We start from the raw sequence: 16,124 nt of genomic DNA, 5'->3' as shown, positions 1-16,124 counted from the left end.
TCAGTATCTTAACGCCTAGCTTTCGATTTTATTTTGAAAGTCTTGGCCGGAAGCCGTTTTTGTCGCTCTGGTTGGTGTGACGCCGGTGTTTCGCTGCTGGGGGTGCGTCAAGTTCAATCAGTGAGAGAAGTGAAGGCATGTTGATGTAAGTAGGAGCATTTTCTCAGCTATGAAATTACAGAAGAACTGACGGAAACTGACATAAGACTCTCTGGAAATACTTTTCTGTTCTTTCTTTTTCGGGACAGTGAAGTTTGGTTAAAGGTAAGTCAGATTTAAGTTAGAACTGTATCATTTTTGCCCAGGGATCAGGAGTGATGTCTGAGAAGGTAACAGTTGTTGTTGTTTGATACATTTAACACTGAGATTTACCTCGTAAATGCTAGTATTTTTTTTTATGTTAATCCCATTTCTAGTGAAAGCTCACATGCAAGTTCACGGTCTTGTTTTTCAGGTAAAACCTGATGTGTGTGTGTGTGTGTATGTGTGTGTGTGTGTTGTAGCCATTCACAGCCTCCATTACATTACAAAGATGTTTCTCACACTGACTCATCTACTTTGACGTGATGCGGTCAGAGCACCTGTGGCAGTGTTGACATACTATTGACATGCAATGTACATACTATGTTCTCAGTATGTCAACATACTATGTTTACTTACTATTCTCTCCCCCCACTGATGCCTTCATCCTTTACGTTTAAAAAAAAAAAAAAAAAAATTACATTCCCACTGTCTCCCATTCAGTTTTCAAAGGAAATTTTCAAAATAGAAACTACAGTCCATCAGTAACTGAAATTTTCTTTGTGTGTTGTATAAAAAACAAAACAACAACTAAAAATGAAATGACTGATGTTTTTTGGTCACTAGTATAAAAAATCTTTGGAGATATCTTGATATATTTTCTGCCTCCATTTGTTTCTTTCTAGTCTCTATATTACATCTATTTCTCAGTATGGCAGAGCCTGCTGAGCTGCTGCTCATCAAGGACCAGTATGAGTTGGCGTTTCATTCACTGAGTCGTGGGTTGACGGCCGAAGAGGCCGGGAAAAGAGAAGAGGCGCTGGAGTATTACAGAAAGGGCCAACAACACCTTACCCATGGAGTGGAAGTTCCCACTGGGGGGGAGAGGCACCAGGGAGTGGCCTGGGACACGGCCAGGCAGCTTCAACAGAGAATGAGGGACACTCTGAGTACTGTCAGCACCCACCTCTCTGACCTGGAGACTTCTCAGCTGACAACAGGGGGCCAGAGGGAGCGACTGTTGATGGATCTTCCTCCCAATCTTTACCCAGACCTGGCACCTAGCAGTCAGCCTCCCCACAGTTCTCTCCACCATCTGTACCCTACCATATCCCCTAACAACCAGAACACTACCCCAACCCCAGATACAGCCCCTGTCAGACCTGTTTCCCCTGCTCTACCACCTAGACATACGCTCCCTGCAGTGGCCCCAGAAACTATAGCAATGGCTCACCCAGGGGACGAGCCTCCAGCATACACACCAATGCCGACAGACGGGCACCGCAGCCTGGCTTATGGTACTGCTGGAGGAGGCCTTGAGTCAGGCAAGCAGATTGGAGCGGCTGCAAGACGAGATGGAACCGAGCTGCTTTACATTTCCTCTGGGGTGCAGATGTTTTTCGTGGCACCAGATGGACAGGTCAGCTCCCTGTCTAATCCTGGGTACCTTCGCATCATCGCATTCGACAGTGAGAGCAAGGTTTCGACTGCAGGAAGACCCTCAGCATTTCTACATGTAAGTTTACAGTATGTTTTGATAATTATGTCACTATATATATCTGTATGTTATGTCAGCAAAGCGTTTTACCCTGGCATTTCTCCTGGAGGTTTGTAGGTATGAACTACCCCAGGTGAACCACTTCATCACTGTTAGGCCAGTTATATTAGTAACTATCAGTCATATATGTTCAGTTTATGAGTAGTAGTAACAGAGACACTTTCTGCTTATAAAAGACGGTGTTGTCTTGGTGATGTAGCAGTTTTTTCTTTCTTTATAACTTAAGATAGCTTTTCATGACATATACTTATTTGTACTGAATTTGCTGACTGAATAAAAACGTCACGGTTAGTGCTGCAGCCAATGGTTATTTTCATTAGGGATTAATCTGATGATTAGTGTCTTGATTTATTAATTAGTTTGGTCCATAAAACCTCAGGAAACAGTGAAAAACACATTTTACAATTTCCTAGAGCCCAAGCAGTTTACAATCGTATGAATACAGCAAATTGCATCACATTTAAGAAACAAGAAACAGTGAATTTTTTTTTGATCAGTTATGAATTTTTTATCGAAGTTGCAGAATTTTAAGTCAGTCGACATCTAATTATTGATTAATTTTATTATGTGATTGTTTTAGCTCCATTGACAGTGTATTATTGTCTTTACACTTGAGCTGTTGAAGATTAAATCGATTGGCCAGGTGCTATATTTTGTTATATTTGATGTTATATTTATTTTATTTATTTATTGTTATATAGATGTTGTATTTTTTCCAACAGTGTTTAGAATATATCTAAGTGATGTGAAATGTAATATGTTTGCAGCCTAAATGGATGATGTTGAGCTGTACGTAGCACATCTGATGCATTTATGTTTGAGCAGCATTACTCTCCATTATGTTGTTGTGTAATCTCTGTATGTTTTATCCTGTTAGCAGAACACAAGTATTGGAGTTTCTGCAAAAAGTGTCTCTAACTTTTATGGCACAGGCTCCCATCACAAAGTTTGACTTTATCAGCTCTGATCCCAATCACGTGGAGCCTTCTGCCAACCTGCTGCTTCAGTGTGATGATTTTTGCATTGAGTCAATATAAAACTTGTAAACAACAATAATGTATTCTGGCACCACCACAAAGAGCGTATTATACTGTGTTGTATACTGCAGTCCACCCCATGACTCTGTTTCCTATCACACCAGGCCAGTGGGATGCTCTCCTGTATTCTGGCCTTGCTTTGTTTCCCGGCAAGACAATGGTCCCATTAACAGATGACTCTGCGCTTCTGTTGTGCTGCTGGTCAGTGTCCTGCGCCCTCACAGAGGTCACTCTGTTGGGTGGCATACCAGCGGCATGATATAGCAGCAAGTCTGTATCTATATGGTGTCTGTACGGATGACTGACACAAGCCCTGATGGGGCTAAAATCCTGTAATGCATCCTGAAAAGTAGGGTACACTTTGCATGGTGGGAAATTACAATCTTACTAGAAAAACAATAAGGCAACTTAACCCTAAACTGCCCAATAACATACAGTATGAAGTAAAGTGGAAGAATACCTCTGGGCAAGGGATGATTTTCAGTTCACATTTTATGAATTGACCCATAGAGAAGCAGATAAGGACACAACAGAAGCTTTTCTGTCTAATTTCAGAGATCAGAGGTTATTGCTAAGAATAATGGATGTGCTACAACAATCAGAGTGAATACAACCTCTTTGATAATGATGATACATGGGTGATGACTCCTTACCTAGAGATTTTCATCACTCCCAACCTTCTTATTTTTGTGTCTTAAAGGTGTGTGACTGGCTGTACCCACTGACAGCAGACACTCCAGTTCTGCTGGCAAACTCTGGGATCTACATGTTCCCTGACTCTTTGGCGGGGACCCCAGGGTCCTATGTGGGTATAGTGTTGTCCTCTGAACTGCCCGCTGCCGACCGAGAGATGTTTCAGGACCTCCTGTCACAGCTGTCTGAGCTCAGGATCCAGGTCAGTCTTTACTGTCAGGACTTAGCAAATGTAAAGACAGGAATGCATGTGGGTGGAGCGGATACTTTGATACGGTATGTTTAGGGTGTTTTCTGTGTTTGAGGAGCGTGTCTCATAGTGTAAAAATCTGTTCCTTCATTTTTAGAGTTCCTGCCTGTTACACATACACACCCATTTACGTTGTCACCTTCTTTTATTGTGGTAACAAAAATAAACATGGTGCTGTGCTGTTGAAACTGAAAACTAATTTTGCGACGTCATCAGGCTCTCACACCGCATGCTCTACTGTTTTTAGATATACAGTGTGTGCCTCTTTTGTCTCATGGGTCTTCAGGAAGTACAAAACAGTTTTTATGTTGTTGGTAAAAACAGGTCACATTACAGAAATGAACTATACAGTATGTGACCTGTTTGGGTGTACGCACCTTCCAAAAGCAATATAAGATGTGCCCTCTCATAATAGCTGTTTAGCATATGACAATGTATTTCCTTACAGGGTCCAGAGGGGGCAGGGTCAGAGGTCATCAACCTGAGTATGAAGGTCCCCCTCGGTCCAGATCAAAAAAGACTGACAGTGTCAGCTGAGGAGAAGGAAAAACTACCACTTCCTGGGTGGAGTGAGAAGATGGCACAAGGAATCTTGTCAGGTGTGTTTGAGCCCTGCGGGCAAAATATCTCTACACAGTGATGTACACAGACTGTTTACACAGTAGTTGTTCATGTGTCACAAAAATGGCCACTAGATGGTGTTGTTTATTAATACAACAAGCTTTCCTGAAGGAACTTGGTGTTCAACCACCTCTTGATTTGACTGCAATTGATATTTTGATAAAGCAACAGCCGATGATATTCCTGATGTACATTGGTCAACCAAAATGTTTCTGTTTGTAGGAGCTACACGGTTGAGTGAAGGGTTTACAAAAGGAGCAGAGGCCACAGGTAGGGCCATTCAGAAAGGAGCAGCCAAGATCCGGGACCATATCACGCCTGAGGAAACTCCTTCAGAGGTCAGCCCCCGTGTCACTAAAGGTCTGCAGGTGGCTAAACAGGCCACCGGAGGTGCTGTGCGAGTCAGCCAGTTTTTGGGTAAGGACTTAAACCAATAAATGAAGGACTAGAAATAATCCCACTGAGAATATAACCATCCATACAAACAGTACAGGGTCCAGAATTTTGCTTCAGGCCACAGATAGAAACTGCTTTTCTGCACATGGCTGAAGAATACATGCCTGCTATTAGTTCCCTGTCCTGTAAATTAATATTGCTGTGTATCTATATATATGTATATGCTTCTTCTTGTGTTACAGTTAATGGAGTGAGTACGGTGGCAGGACACGTGGCAGAGAAGATGGCGCCCCATGTGAAGAAACATGGCGCTAAGCTGGTCCCAGACTCTATGAAGAAGAACAAAGAGGGCCAGGCTTCCAATTTGGATGGAGCCAAGTTTGTGGCAGCGAGCAGTGTACAAGGTATTAACTAGCAGAACAGACAATTTCAGGACTAAGCATAAAGGTTTTTTTTTTTTTAAACACACATCATATATGTACTTGTACATGGTCTTGCACTATTCTCATGTCTTTTGCGCCATCTAACACAAAAATGACACAATATTTAGTCATGTCTTGGAATTTTCAAATGTTTGATTAAAGATGGGTAATCAGTCTTTTTCAGAGTAATCAGTGTTTTTTTATTTACATCCAAACCAGGTTTCTCTACTATTTGGTCCAGTCTGGAGACTGGAGCAAAGGTTGTTGGCAGAAGTGTTGCAGCAGAGACTGTCACAACCGTGAAGTACAAGTAAGCATAAAGTTATTTTATCACCAATATACTTGTACATGACATTTTCAATTTCCGCTGACATTTCCAATTCCCGCTTCTTGATTGAAAGAAAGGTTCTAATCATAAATTAATTATTGTAGCTCTTGTCTTCAGCCTGTTTCTGAATCTATTTGGTCACTTTGAACAACACTTGTTGCTTTCTTCTTGGTACGCTGGGAGACTGACCTGCTTTCACACCTATTTCTTTTCAGATTTAGGGGCTTAGAGAATCTAATAAACATGTCCAGCAACAAATGACTGCACGAGGGAGTAAAGGCAAAGACTTGTGAACTAACTCCTAACCCTTCTCAACACTTTCGTGCACACTCTTTACACTAACTCAGATAAGTCAGAAAATAACCCGAAATAAGATTTGATCAAAATCTAATGCAACAGCTAACACGGACACTGACTTCTGTTGATTTGTTTGGACAATCTGGACAATGTCTGGACAGAGTATGTATTTTGGGTTCTTTTGTGACTTGTAGTTTAATCCTCTGGTGTGTGTCTTTCCAGCTAAATGTCTGCTTGTGTTGGGTGGTAATGCTCTTGCTGTTCATGCCATCTGTAGCCCTTTCTCCTGGTTTATTACTAATAAAACTGCTACACGGTGTAATATGACTATGTTTTTCTTGAACTACGGTGTCTTGGCATGAATGACAACAGAACAAATATCACATATGTGCTCCAGCATTTCAGTTCTGTACACATCCTCATTTATTTTCTTACAACAAACCACTCTTCCTAACTCCACCGTATTATTCATGGTGAAGGTACGGTGACGATGCAGGCCAAGCCACAGACAAAGCTGTCCGGTCAGCGATCAATGTTGGTTTGACTGCATACAACATTGACAATCTGGGCATCAAAGCCTTCCTGAAGACAACAGGCAAGGAGACAGCCAAGGCCATGGTCAAAGGCAAGGGTGGACAGTCGGCAGAAGCTGAGGGGAAGGAGGCGGGGAGACAGGAACATCAAGCAGAGACTGAGGGAGAAGGGAAAAGAAAAGCAGAAGAGGAGCGAGAGCTGAAAAAATAAATTCCCACAACATTTTAATGCTTTACTGGAAAGTGTCAGTTTGAAGGGTCACTACCACATTTGCAGTTAGATATTAGTAGATATCTTCTTGTTTTATTATGGTTGTAGAAACAAGGTAGCAAAAACTCAGGAATGAGACTATGTCAAAGTGCAATTATAGGCCTACTTAAACATTATTTATGTCTCTCTACGTGAACATCGGCTACATTATTTTGTGATTGTAAATTTGCAGACAAAACTATTGATGTCTTTGTGGTCGTATTGCAGGCCTGTATATTTATATATTGTGTGTATTTTTATGTGTTTTGTAGATTAAATTTTGCATTCAGTATCTATCCCAGGTAACTTGTTGCTTTGCCAATAGCTATGTAGACTCATCTGTGTTGAAATCTGTATGAAAGTTGCCAAAATAATGTTAAGAAATATATACAAACTTTGTATAAAAAAGGATTATAAATTTCACATTTTACCTAATTTTTGTATGGGATGTTCAAGGTATTCTTAAAGAGGGAGGGAAAAACTCTCTCTGTCTGGCACACGCACAACACAAACGTCGTTTTTCTATTGTAATTAGATCCTTTGCGAGATACATCAACTGACCTTTATCGACCATTAATGTAGTTTGTTAAATTAAGAGCTCCGTGTACAGTGGAAGTTCATTTTTAGACGCAATTGAGCGCGAAATGAGCTTTATAAAATGGCTGCTTGTCTAAATAAATAAATAAAATAAAAATAGGAATTTACGGAACCATTAGTGCGCTGTTATTTCAAACCAAGGGGGAGGGTTTTATTTATTTATTTATTTTTTAAACCTGCCGCCACACCTGCTCCATTATTTCCGACGCTTCCTGAACTAGTCGGAAGCAGCGGTCTCCATGGAAACCGGGAGGCACAAACTCTTGTTGACTCGGATGTCGGGATTTCAGGAAACATGGCGGCAGAGAGCGACTACAGCAAATACGACCTGGCGGGCCTGCGGGCGGAGCTCGAACAGGACAGGGAAATGAAGTAAGTTTGTCTTCACGGAGTTATCGAGGAGATGAAATGTTTTCCACCGCGAACAAAGCGTCGTCTGGCTCTTGATTGTAGAGAAATGCTGGAAGAATCGGTGTCTGACCTGCGGAGCACGATGCGTGAACTGCAAGAGAGGCTGCACAGTGTTGACGGGGAGGGTGAGTGATATTTAAGTGACTTTTTAAGAGGATATCTCACAACAGGCTTAGGTCAGCTGGTGTCCACTGGTGTCCATCAGCTTGGCCACTCTTCAGTGTTGGGTGTAATGTGATGTGACAGTTTCCTCTCTCTGTACTGATGTGTCAGGGAATGAGTGGAAGACAAGGTATGAGACACAGACAGAGCTAAATGGACAGCTGGAAAGACAGATCTCACTCATTCATGAGAGACTGGAGGACCTGCGGGGCAACCCCATGGGTAAGTTCACGGGCTACTGTCAGCTTTTAAAGGGGTTGATGCTGCACGTACATTTATCAGGTTTTATTGGAAATTGTCAGAGTACTGGATGGTTCACTTTCTCCACAGCAAGAACTGTATCATTGCAATACATCTATACTAATACTAAATGCCAAAACCACTTTTGGCCACCTTGAAAAAAAAAAAAAGAAAATCTAGGCTTTTTTGTCTGCTCTGACAGAAGAGAGAACATGGGTGTTTAAAAGAGGCAAGTGTAGCATTGCACATGAGGTCATTTATTTCACATCCCCATTTTACAGATGTTGTATAAATTGTGTGTTATTGTATTTCACTGTCTGCTGTTTTACAGGCACTTCCAATATTCAAGTATTGGATGATAGAATTTCTCCAAATCCCTTGAACACTGCACTGAAGACTCTTCAAATCAATCATTCTCACCTGTACTAGTGTATAATGACAAACGAAGCAGATACTAATATATTAACCCGTCTAAAGAAAGTTTGTAATTGAATGCATGCATACGTAATGCTCCCGCACTCTCTTGTTTTTCACAGATCGATTGGCCTCCATCCGATCTTACGATGACATGACAGTAGTGAGTGACTGTTTTGCTGTATTGGTGTTAGTTTGTTTAGTTTGTTTTTTATTTCAAGTGCAGATTTAAAAAAAACAAATGGCCTGCAAGAGATCTGGAAGTGTACAGAGAAGTCCAAAAGCCTGAGACCGCTTTCCACATCAGGTGAATGGGAGCGTGGTCTCAGACTCACACACCAGCAGAGAGAGCCAGAGACACAGAATGAGGGGAGAAGGCGGGCAGGACAGAGGGGATTGTATTGCCAGCTGCCCTCCATCCTCCCGCTGATGCAGGCTGAATAAACCAGAGTTTAATCACAGCACTGTAATCACAGGATTACACACCATGGGAGAGTAATGCACGCTAATTACAATGCTTTAACACACACACACACACACACACACATATGAATGCACAGCACACACTGAAAGGTTGCACACTGCAGTTTAAATATGTGTGTGTGTCTGTGTGCCTTAAGGCAGAACTAACAGATGCTCATTAGTGTAGCCACGGAGTGACCGCAAGATTGTGGACTGAAGATCTGTAGTCAAACTGTGAGCGTGACACTAAGACAGCCTGAGTATGTGAGAAGAATACAGATTATATTTCATTAGTTCACTGAGTAAATGTTGGACCACGGTGTTGTGTAAAAATGAACGATATAACAGATAATCAGTGTTTTGTTTGAACATTTGTAGCACTGATGCGGCGTCCTGTAGCATCACTGCTCATACAGCTACTAAATTCTTATTTTTATCTTATCTTATTTTTGTTAGATACCATAACTGATGCTTTTAATGACACGTACTTTGGGTTCGTGAATATCCTCTGCTCTGTGGAAAAATGTCTTGTGTTGTTAATTAGCATCAAGCAATATATAAATAAATAGAATTAATGCACACATGCAGTATTTTTACATCACATTCAAACGCACACATGTAAATGTAACTCCAGCCTGCAGCCGTTCATAAACTACTTGGCTGACAGGAAAGCACCGGACAGATGCATTTCAAATGTTGCATCTTTAAACACACTACACTGAAAATCATTACAGCAGACTACTGTAAGGTGGTTATTTTGGGATCACAAGAACAAGGAAGAGACTGTTCCCAACCCAGAAATGCACCAGGTCTCATTGATCTGCACTGTGCTATAAATCTCACGTAGCCTCGCCGCGTCTCAGCTCTAATGTGTTTATTAAATAATGTATGAGCCTAATCCATTCTTGTACTCGTGTTTTCTGCATTAATGTACTCTGTTATTGTTTGATAGTAGTAGAGAGCACAGTGTACAAACTGATTTGTAATTAGACAACAGCAGTACGATACCTTTATTACTTTGTGGCCTCTTTGTTGTGAATTTATCTCTTTAATGGAGACACTTTGCCGCAGGAAACACTGAGACAGCGTCTGAAGCTCCTGACTGAGGAGAAGTCTGACCTCCAGAGTCAGCTGATGGACTGTCATCTCAGAACTGAGCAGGAGGGAAAGGTGTTGGTCTCAGCTGTTCTGCTTGTTAGAGAGATTCTGTGCTGAGTATAACTGAAGGTCACAACGTCTTCTGGTCCAGTTTTATTATTTCTTATACAAGCAGCTTTAAATTTCTCCAGGTAATAAATATTTCAGTCACAAATGACCATCATTAGCCATGGATTAAAAGGGATTTGGCTGATATTTCTGTTTTGCATTCTTTATTTTTTAACAACCATTGATGCAAAATGGAACCTTAACCTTTGTCCCATGCTGCTACGACTTGGCCAATATGCTCTTAGTTTAGCGATTGGGTTCTTTGTTAATTGTTCTGCTCAACAAACAGCAAGATATTAGTTGAATGAAGGTTTAACGCCCAGCATGTGCAGCCAGTAATCCCTTGTTGTAATCTGTTGCTCATTAACATTGGAGACTTACTGATGGCTTCTGTTTCTTTCAAATATCAGGCTTTTCATAAAACCAATGATGAGAGACGAGCATATCTTTCAGAGATTGCTAAGGTAAGCATTCCCCTCCATCCATGTCAACAGGGGTGTTCATCACTCCTGTAGTAGCTCTCGAACCAAATCTGTTTACTACGAATCACTGAATATTCACTGAAGAACCGTTAAGTGCTACAAGAGGACGGTACAGTATGTAGAGCACGCTGGTGTCCTGTAGCGCTTCTCTTTCAGGTCTTGTTAGGGTTTCTCAATCATCCTCTAGTGCTGATTTCTCCTGTTATGTAATAGGTGAGTCCCTGTTCAACGAAAAAAACTTAGTCAAGGACTTTCTGCTTTATGCTGCAACAGCACTGGTCACTGCAGGGTTGGAACTAATGCAGCTGCAAGGACACTCAACTGCATTTCTGTCACAGCATTTTCAAAACAAATCTTTATGTTTGAAGGAGCATGTGACTGGCTGACGCCTGCTGTGAGCAAAATAAGCACACGTACAGTACATGTCCAAACAGCTAAACATGCTGTAATGTTTATGTGTCTGGAGTGTACTTACTGTAATTATTATTATATTTTATTATGTAATTATTATTATTATTATGTAATCATGCCCATTACTGTCCATTGCCACAGCTGTCCTCCACCCTTGAAGCACAAAGACGACAGTACTCCACTCAGCCACAGAGGGCACTCGACGGCAAACTGAGGAGCTCAGTGAGGCACAGCAGTTACAGGTGATGGACACAAAAATACAAACAACTGCTCAGTGAACAAACTAGGGCCTCAAAAATGACTGTAGAGTTGAATTAATTACTAATAATTAATAATAATAATAATTATAGGTTATGTTCATATAGGTGACATTTGAGAGTGTCTTAATGCTTTATAATGATACCAGCTTGTTTTTATTTTCACTCCTTGTTTGATTTATTTATAAGGGACTGTGTACAATATTAAACATGAAATAAATGCTGCCGTTTGATGTATTTTAGCAGAGTTAGCAGACAGCTCATTTTCATCTGCAGACTGCTGGCAGATCACAATCAGTGACATACAGAGCTAAAACAAGATACAGGACACATAATTATAAGTAATGCCATATGCAAATGTAATATGTGTACATATATCGAATTTCCATATATGAAATATATGTACATATGAAATAAAAACACTTAGGTAAAAATTATACATGAAACCTATTAGAAATTGGAACATTTCTGTATATCGACATATATGTCTATCCCATACAAATATGTATGTTTATGTATGTACGATATGTTATAAACTTATAACTTCATGTATCCAGAGGATGTATATATGTGATAATAATATATCCCCTTATAGGTGACATATATGACATCATCACTTGTGATATAGGGACACATATGATTACATTTATATGGGATACACAAAATTACATCACTTGTACAGTATAAACATGGAACTAAAAACAGCAAAAAATTGACTAAAATATAGTAATTATGTACAGAATATTGTTATTGCTTTAAACCAAATTTACAATTCAGTTTTAAAGTCACTGTTAAAACTACAGCAATCTACAGATAGCTGGTAGAGAGCTGCACTGAGGGATGGCTTTAATGCTGACACGCCTATGTAATGAAACAAAAGGAAACAGAAGATCTGTTAGAGCAATGAACTCAGCATTCATTCACATACTGTACTTGTCTCCCTCTTATCTCTTGGTGCATAGAGGGAAAGAGACCAGCAGGAAGCCAGAGCCTGACTCTAAGAAAGGAAAAGAAAGAGATGAAGACGGAGGAGGAGCGCTTTTGAAAGGAGGAGGTGGTTGTGGAGTAACAGCAGAGAGAAGAGAAGAGAAGAAATCCCAAAGGGGAAGCAGGTTACCCACCTTAAAGCACTGCCTGAAACACAATCCCTAACCCACAGCTGGTGATTTAGCTGTTTTATTCAAAGGAAAAAAACATACTGGAATGATTGCAGTAGACATTTCCCATATACTTATAATTTCATTGTGTTTCATTGTGTCCTTTAGCTTCCTGTGCACTTGTTCACATTTCTCTAAGGCTGATTGTGAGGAAACAAATCCACTCCTGTGCAGATATTCTACCCATGTGCCACAGTTAGTATTGTAATTGTTTATTTTACAATTGATGGCAAATACAGTGTTACACTAAACTTGTGGTATAAAAATGTCACATTTATAATGAAGTCTGGCATTGTTTTTTGTCTTTGTAAGGAAGAATATAAATAGAGGCAGGGATATTACAGGCTTTGGTATAGGGGGGTCATCTCTTAATGTGCCAGTAGCCTGCTGAGTCTGACATTTCTAGTGTCACTGCAGTTTTTTTTTTTTTTCTTTTTTACAAACCACCTCCTACGGCTTGTTACGTAAGCAGCACCACTCTATCTCTGCATGTAGCTCATCTACAACGCAACCATCCACCCTCATCTCACCCACTGACCACCTTTACAAATGTGGGTGTGAGAAATCTGTATCCATATAAGATGCAGTAGTGAATATGAAAAGTGCCAGAAGCTGTTTCACTTGAGTGTGGAGGATGGGTTCACTTCTTGTCAGCCTCAAAACACTGAATTGAAGCAGTATCTCATAACAAAGGATATGGTCTTATAGGCAAAACCAGCATGAATTCATCACTCTGTCTTCTCGTCTGTCTCTCTCAGTTTTCTTGTTCATTAATTGGTCTGCAGGTTCAGTGACATATTGACTTTCTTATGGATTCAGACCTAAAATTGGATTTTGAGACAAAGAGGTCACAGGCAAATAACAATTCATAACGATGAATTATGTATTATCTATTCTACGACTTTATAACCAAGACTGGCTTTCAACCAGAGGGGCAAAATCAAGCCCTGAGCATCAGGATGAATGAATAAAAAACTTTTAACTTTTTAACTTTTTAGTGACAAATATTGGATTGAAAATAGCTGTTAGAGTTAAAATAGAAAAGCTCTATATACAGATGTTGATATATAGCAACTAGTTTGGATGTAGTACCTGAAATATGGTGCAATCACAGAGTAATTATCAGTTTATTCAATCAATAAAACGACTCCAAAAAGTATCAGCCGAAGACCTACGGTTCTCCTAATGCTCTCATTTCCAGCTACAGGAGACTTTTCTTTGTGTTTGCTGGTATTGACTTGACTGTCTTAAATCATTGGAACAGCACAGTGCGAGTTGTGTTTTAGGGTGTATTTCTCCTTTACAGGTCCACTCCTATTTCTGATACTGTATGGCTGGCTGAGCTGGTGTATAATCCTGACTGTGCTGCAATGACAGGTTGTTTGTCTTAGATTAATGACTTCATTTGAAGATAGCCAGTCCATGTTGCCGTATGAAAGAGTGAGCACATTTGCTACGCGCCACTCTCTCTCCCTCTTTCCTCGCTTCTCTGTTTCTCTCTGTCTCATGCACAGGCTCATTCTAGCACAACTCGATGCATCCTGCGCCCCCCTGCTGACAGGTCAAACATGGTGACAAATCACTACAGCATCTGTCAAAACACCATGAATCTCACCACTGCTGCCTGCTCATGCTAATTCAGCTCGCTCTTCTCTCTGTACTCAGCATGTGTGCAAGTGCATGGGTGTATAGTGAAGACTCATTCGCAAGCGTGCATTGACATGACAACACGTGAACTAAATGTACATGTGACTCCGCTTGAGTTAGACTCTGACTTCGATGGCCACCCCCGTGCTCACACACCAAACTGTGTTGTGCAAATTTGTGAAGAAATTGTTGTAGCATAAAAGGTGCAATCATTACTAAGAGAATGGAAAGAGTATCTTTGTAGCATCTGTCAACAGTCTGAGGGGGTTTGGATTTCAAGTTTCCACCCTGGGCTGAGAAATTAAGACAGATTTAATTTTCAGAATTACTCTAAATGAAATTCAATCATCATTGACCTCACAGACATGCATTTGCAGAGATGTGCTAAACTGGGCTTTTACTTGTGTTTATTTGTGTTTGAAGTCAAAAAAATGGAAGTCATGAGTCACTGAGAGAAGGTCTTGGTATAAAAAAAGTAATCGTCTCTCCTTTTTTTTAATGATGGATAGCAGATCATAAAATTGTCTGAGCCACATTAATTGTGCTCTGTATAGTCTGCAAAGAGACTTTGATAGCCTTACTCGCAAATGCCAAAATCCTCCATCTTTTTATATACCAGTCAATTGAATCTCAGGAAATTGCCTTGTCATGCTTCAGGAGCAAAGATGGCCTCTATGAAGAATTGGAATCATTTTATTACCCATGCAATATTACCAAGCCGATATCATTCAGATTTTACTTTGGCCAGTCAGTTATTGGTCAGCTGCAATACTGTTACAGATGAGGATGCAAATAACCTGTTATATTCTGCCTGTTTGATTACTTCAGAGATGTAATAGCATCTAAGAATGTGTGAAATGAAAGTCTGGGTTTTAAAATTTTACAAATGTATGAATTCACAGCAATGCTGAAATCCAGTTCTCATTTTTATGTGTTCCTTTGTTATTTGAATACATGTGGACACTGACAAATATCAACACTGACTCACAAATTCCTTTGGAAATGAGACCACGGCCTGGCTTCTACGTCCTTGACTGTGTCCTGTCCTTGTCCTCCACTGGTCTAAAGACAGTCTCCCCCACACATGCCCTGATTCCCCAGGATTTATTTAGACATGGACACCTTGTCAGCCCCAAGTTGGTGACGCACAACCAGTCCCTGTGTGTGTGTGTGTGTGCGTGCATCTCCTCAAAATAGAAAAATCTGTGGATTGAGGGGGGAAAAAAAGTCTTTTTCTGTCTCTGTCGCACACTTGGATGAATTCATATGCATGTTCATGCGAGCAGGTATGCTCACAGAAGCAGCAATAAAAGATGGAATCACATACTGTGTTTTTCCATTAAAATGTCTGATGCGGTTTGGTTTTTGGATTTGTTGAATTAGATGGGATGTGACCTTTGAAAACAAGCATTAAGTAGATGCTACAAATGTTACACGACCGCAAAGAAAGTGAAACGTAAAGTTGTGACATGTTCAGCGTGTAAAGCAGTGTCTTCCACGTGTGAAACCACTGTAAAGACAGTGATAGGGCTGTATTTTAACAGACTGCGGCTGTAACTTTCACTACCACTGGCACAGATAAATGCTGGGTAACACGCACTCACTCGCATGGTTCATCAGGGAGCGGTGATGGAGCGGAATTAGGTGGTCTCCGGAGGCCGGGATGTAGGTCAGTGGTCTTTATCACTTCCATCGCTCGAAGAGACTATTTCCTGCTGCCACATGCAAACAAACTTCAGAGCCTATGGGAGGAAACAAGCTTCCTCCCATAGGCGTAACCTTTATGTTGCTTTATGGAGTCCTCTGTAAGTCGACATGATATGTTAAAATCATTTAGACATACGATCCCATCTGAGTCTTCATACAGGAAATGAAAAACCATAGTTGCCACAAAGCATTTTGGTCAATGTGAAAGCTGCTCTGTAGAGTCTGGGTCTTATAGCTTAGGTTTCAGCTGCCTTGAGACCCCCAGTGTATACAATGGAGTGAGTGTGTTACATAACATCTCACGTGCAAATATCCTAGTGGGTTAAACATAATGCTGCTCTGTGCT

The 16,124-nt window shown here is 40.6% G+C and overlaps 2 protein-coding genes across 7 annotated transcripts; both read left to right on the top strand.

Annotated features, from left to right (window-relative positions):
- Positions 1–35: 35 nt before the first annotated feature.
- sparta (spartin a) lies at positions 36–7,048 on the top strand. 5 transcript variants are annotated; one of them, XM_071505982.1, is made up of 8 exons: positions 36–145; positions 952–1,756; positions 3,536–3,730; positions 4,227–4,377; positions 4,622–4,816; positions 5,038–5,199; positions 5,437–5,527; positions 6,322–7,048. In XM_071505982.1, the coding sequence occupies exons 1-8, from the start codon at positions 138–140 to the stop codon at positions 6,584–6,586; spliced, it is 1,872 nt and encodes a 623-aa protein (XP_071362083.1). In that variant the 5' UTR covers positions 36–137; the 3' UTR covers positions 6,587–7,048. The 5 variants fall into 5 exon arrangements, with proteins under 5 accessions (XP_071362083.1, XP_071362087.1, XP_071362085.1 ...); XM_071505986.1 differs by lacking the exon at positions 6,322–7,048 and adding an exon at positions 5,761–6,164; XM_071505984.1 differs by having other exon boundaries at positions 40–145; positions 927–1,756.
- A 388-nt stretch (positions 7,049–7,436) lies between these two features.
- On the top strand, positions 7,437–15,420 carry ccdc169 (coiled-coil domain containing 169). 2 transcript variants are annotated; one of them, XM_071505998.1, is made up of 9 exons: positions 7,437–7,594; positions 7,676–7,758; positions 7,907–8,017; positions 8,572–8,612; positions 9,983–10,081; positions 10,528–10,581; positions 11,152–11,252; positions 12,230–12,379; positions 12,533–15,420. In XM_071505998.1, exons 1-9 carry the CDS (start codon positions 7,518–7,520, stop codon positions 12,630–12,632), a joined length of 816 nt encoding a protein of 271 aa, XP_071362099.1. In that variant the 5' UTR covers positions 7,437–7,517; the 3' UTR covers positions 12,633–15,420. The 2 variants fall into 2 exon arrangements, with proteins under 2 accessions (XP_071362099.1, XP_071362100.1); XM_071505999.1 differs by having other exon boundaries at positions 7,438–7,594; positions 12,230–15,420.
- Positions 15,421–16,124: the final 704 nt, after the last annotated feature.

The sequence above is a fragment of the Trachinotus anak genome, unplaced genomic scaffold, assembly GCF_046630095.1.
Source record: "Trachinotus anak isolate AG129_WGS33_773 ecotype Australia unplaced genomic scaffold, CSIRO_AGI_Tana_v1 ptg000020l, whole genome shotgun sequence".
Taxonomy (NCBI): Eukaryota; Metazoa; Chordata; class Actinopteri; order Carangiformes; family Carangidae; genus Trachinotus; species Trachinotus anak.
Note: the sequence above shows the minus strand (reverse complement) of the source record. Positions and strands in the feature narration are given on the sequence as shown.

Coding starts and splice junctions, on each gene's coding strand:
- ccdc169 (XM_071505998.1), top strand. CDS start 7,518: ATGGCGGCAGAGAGCGACTACAGCAAATACGACCTGGCGGGCCTGCGG. Junction 7,759..7,906: donor GCACAGTGTTGACGGGGAGG/GTGAGTGATATT, acceptor CTGATGTGTCAG/GGAATGAGTGGAAGACAAGG. Junction 8,613..9,982: donor CTTACGATGACATGACAGTA/GTGAGTGACTGT, acceptor ACTTTGCCGCAG/GAAACACTGAGACAGCGTCT.
- sparta (XM_071505982.1), top strand. Junction 3,731..4,226: donor TGTCTGAGCTCAGGATCCAG/GTCAGTCTTTAC, acceptor ATTTCCTTACAG/GGTCCAGAGGGGGCAGGGTC. Junction 5,528..6,321: donor GTCACAACCGTGAAGTACAA/GTAAGCATAAAG, acceptor TTCATGGTGAAG/GTACGGTGACGATGCAGGCC.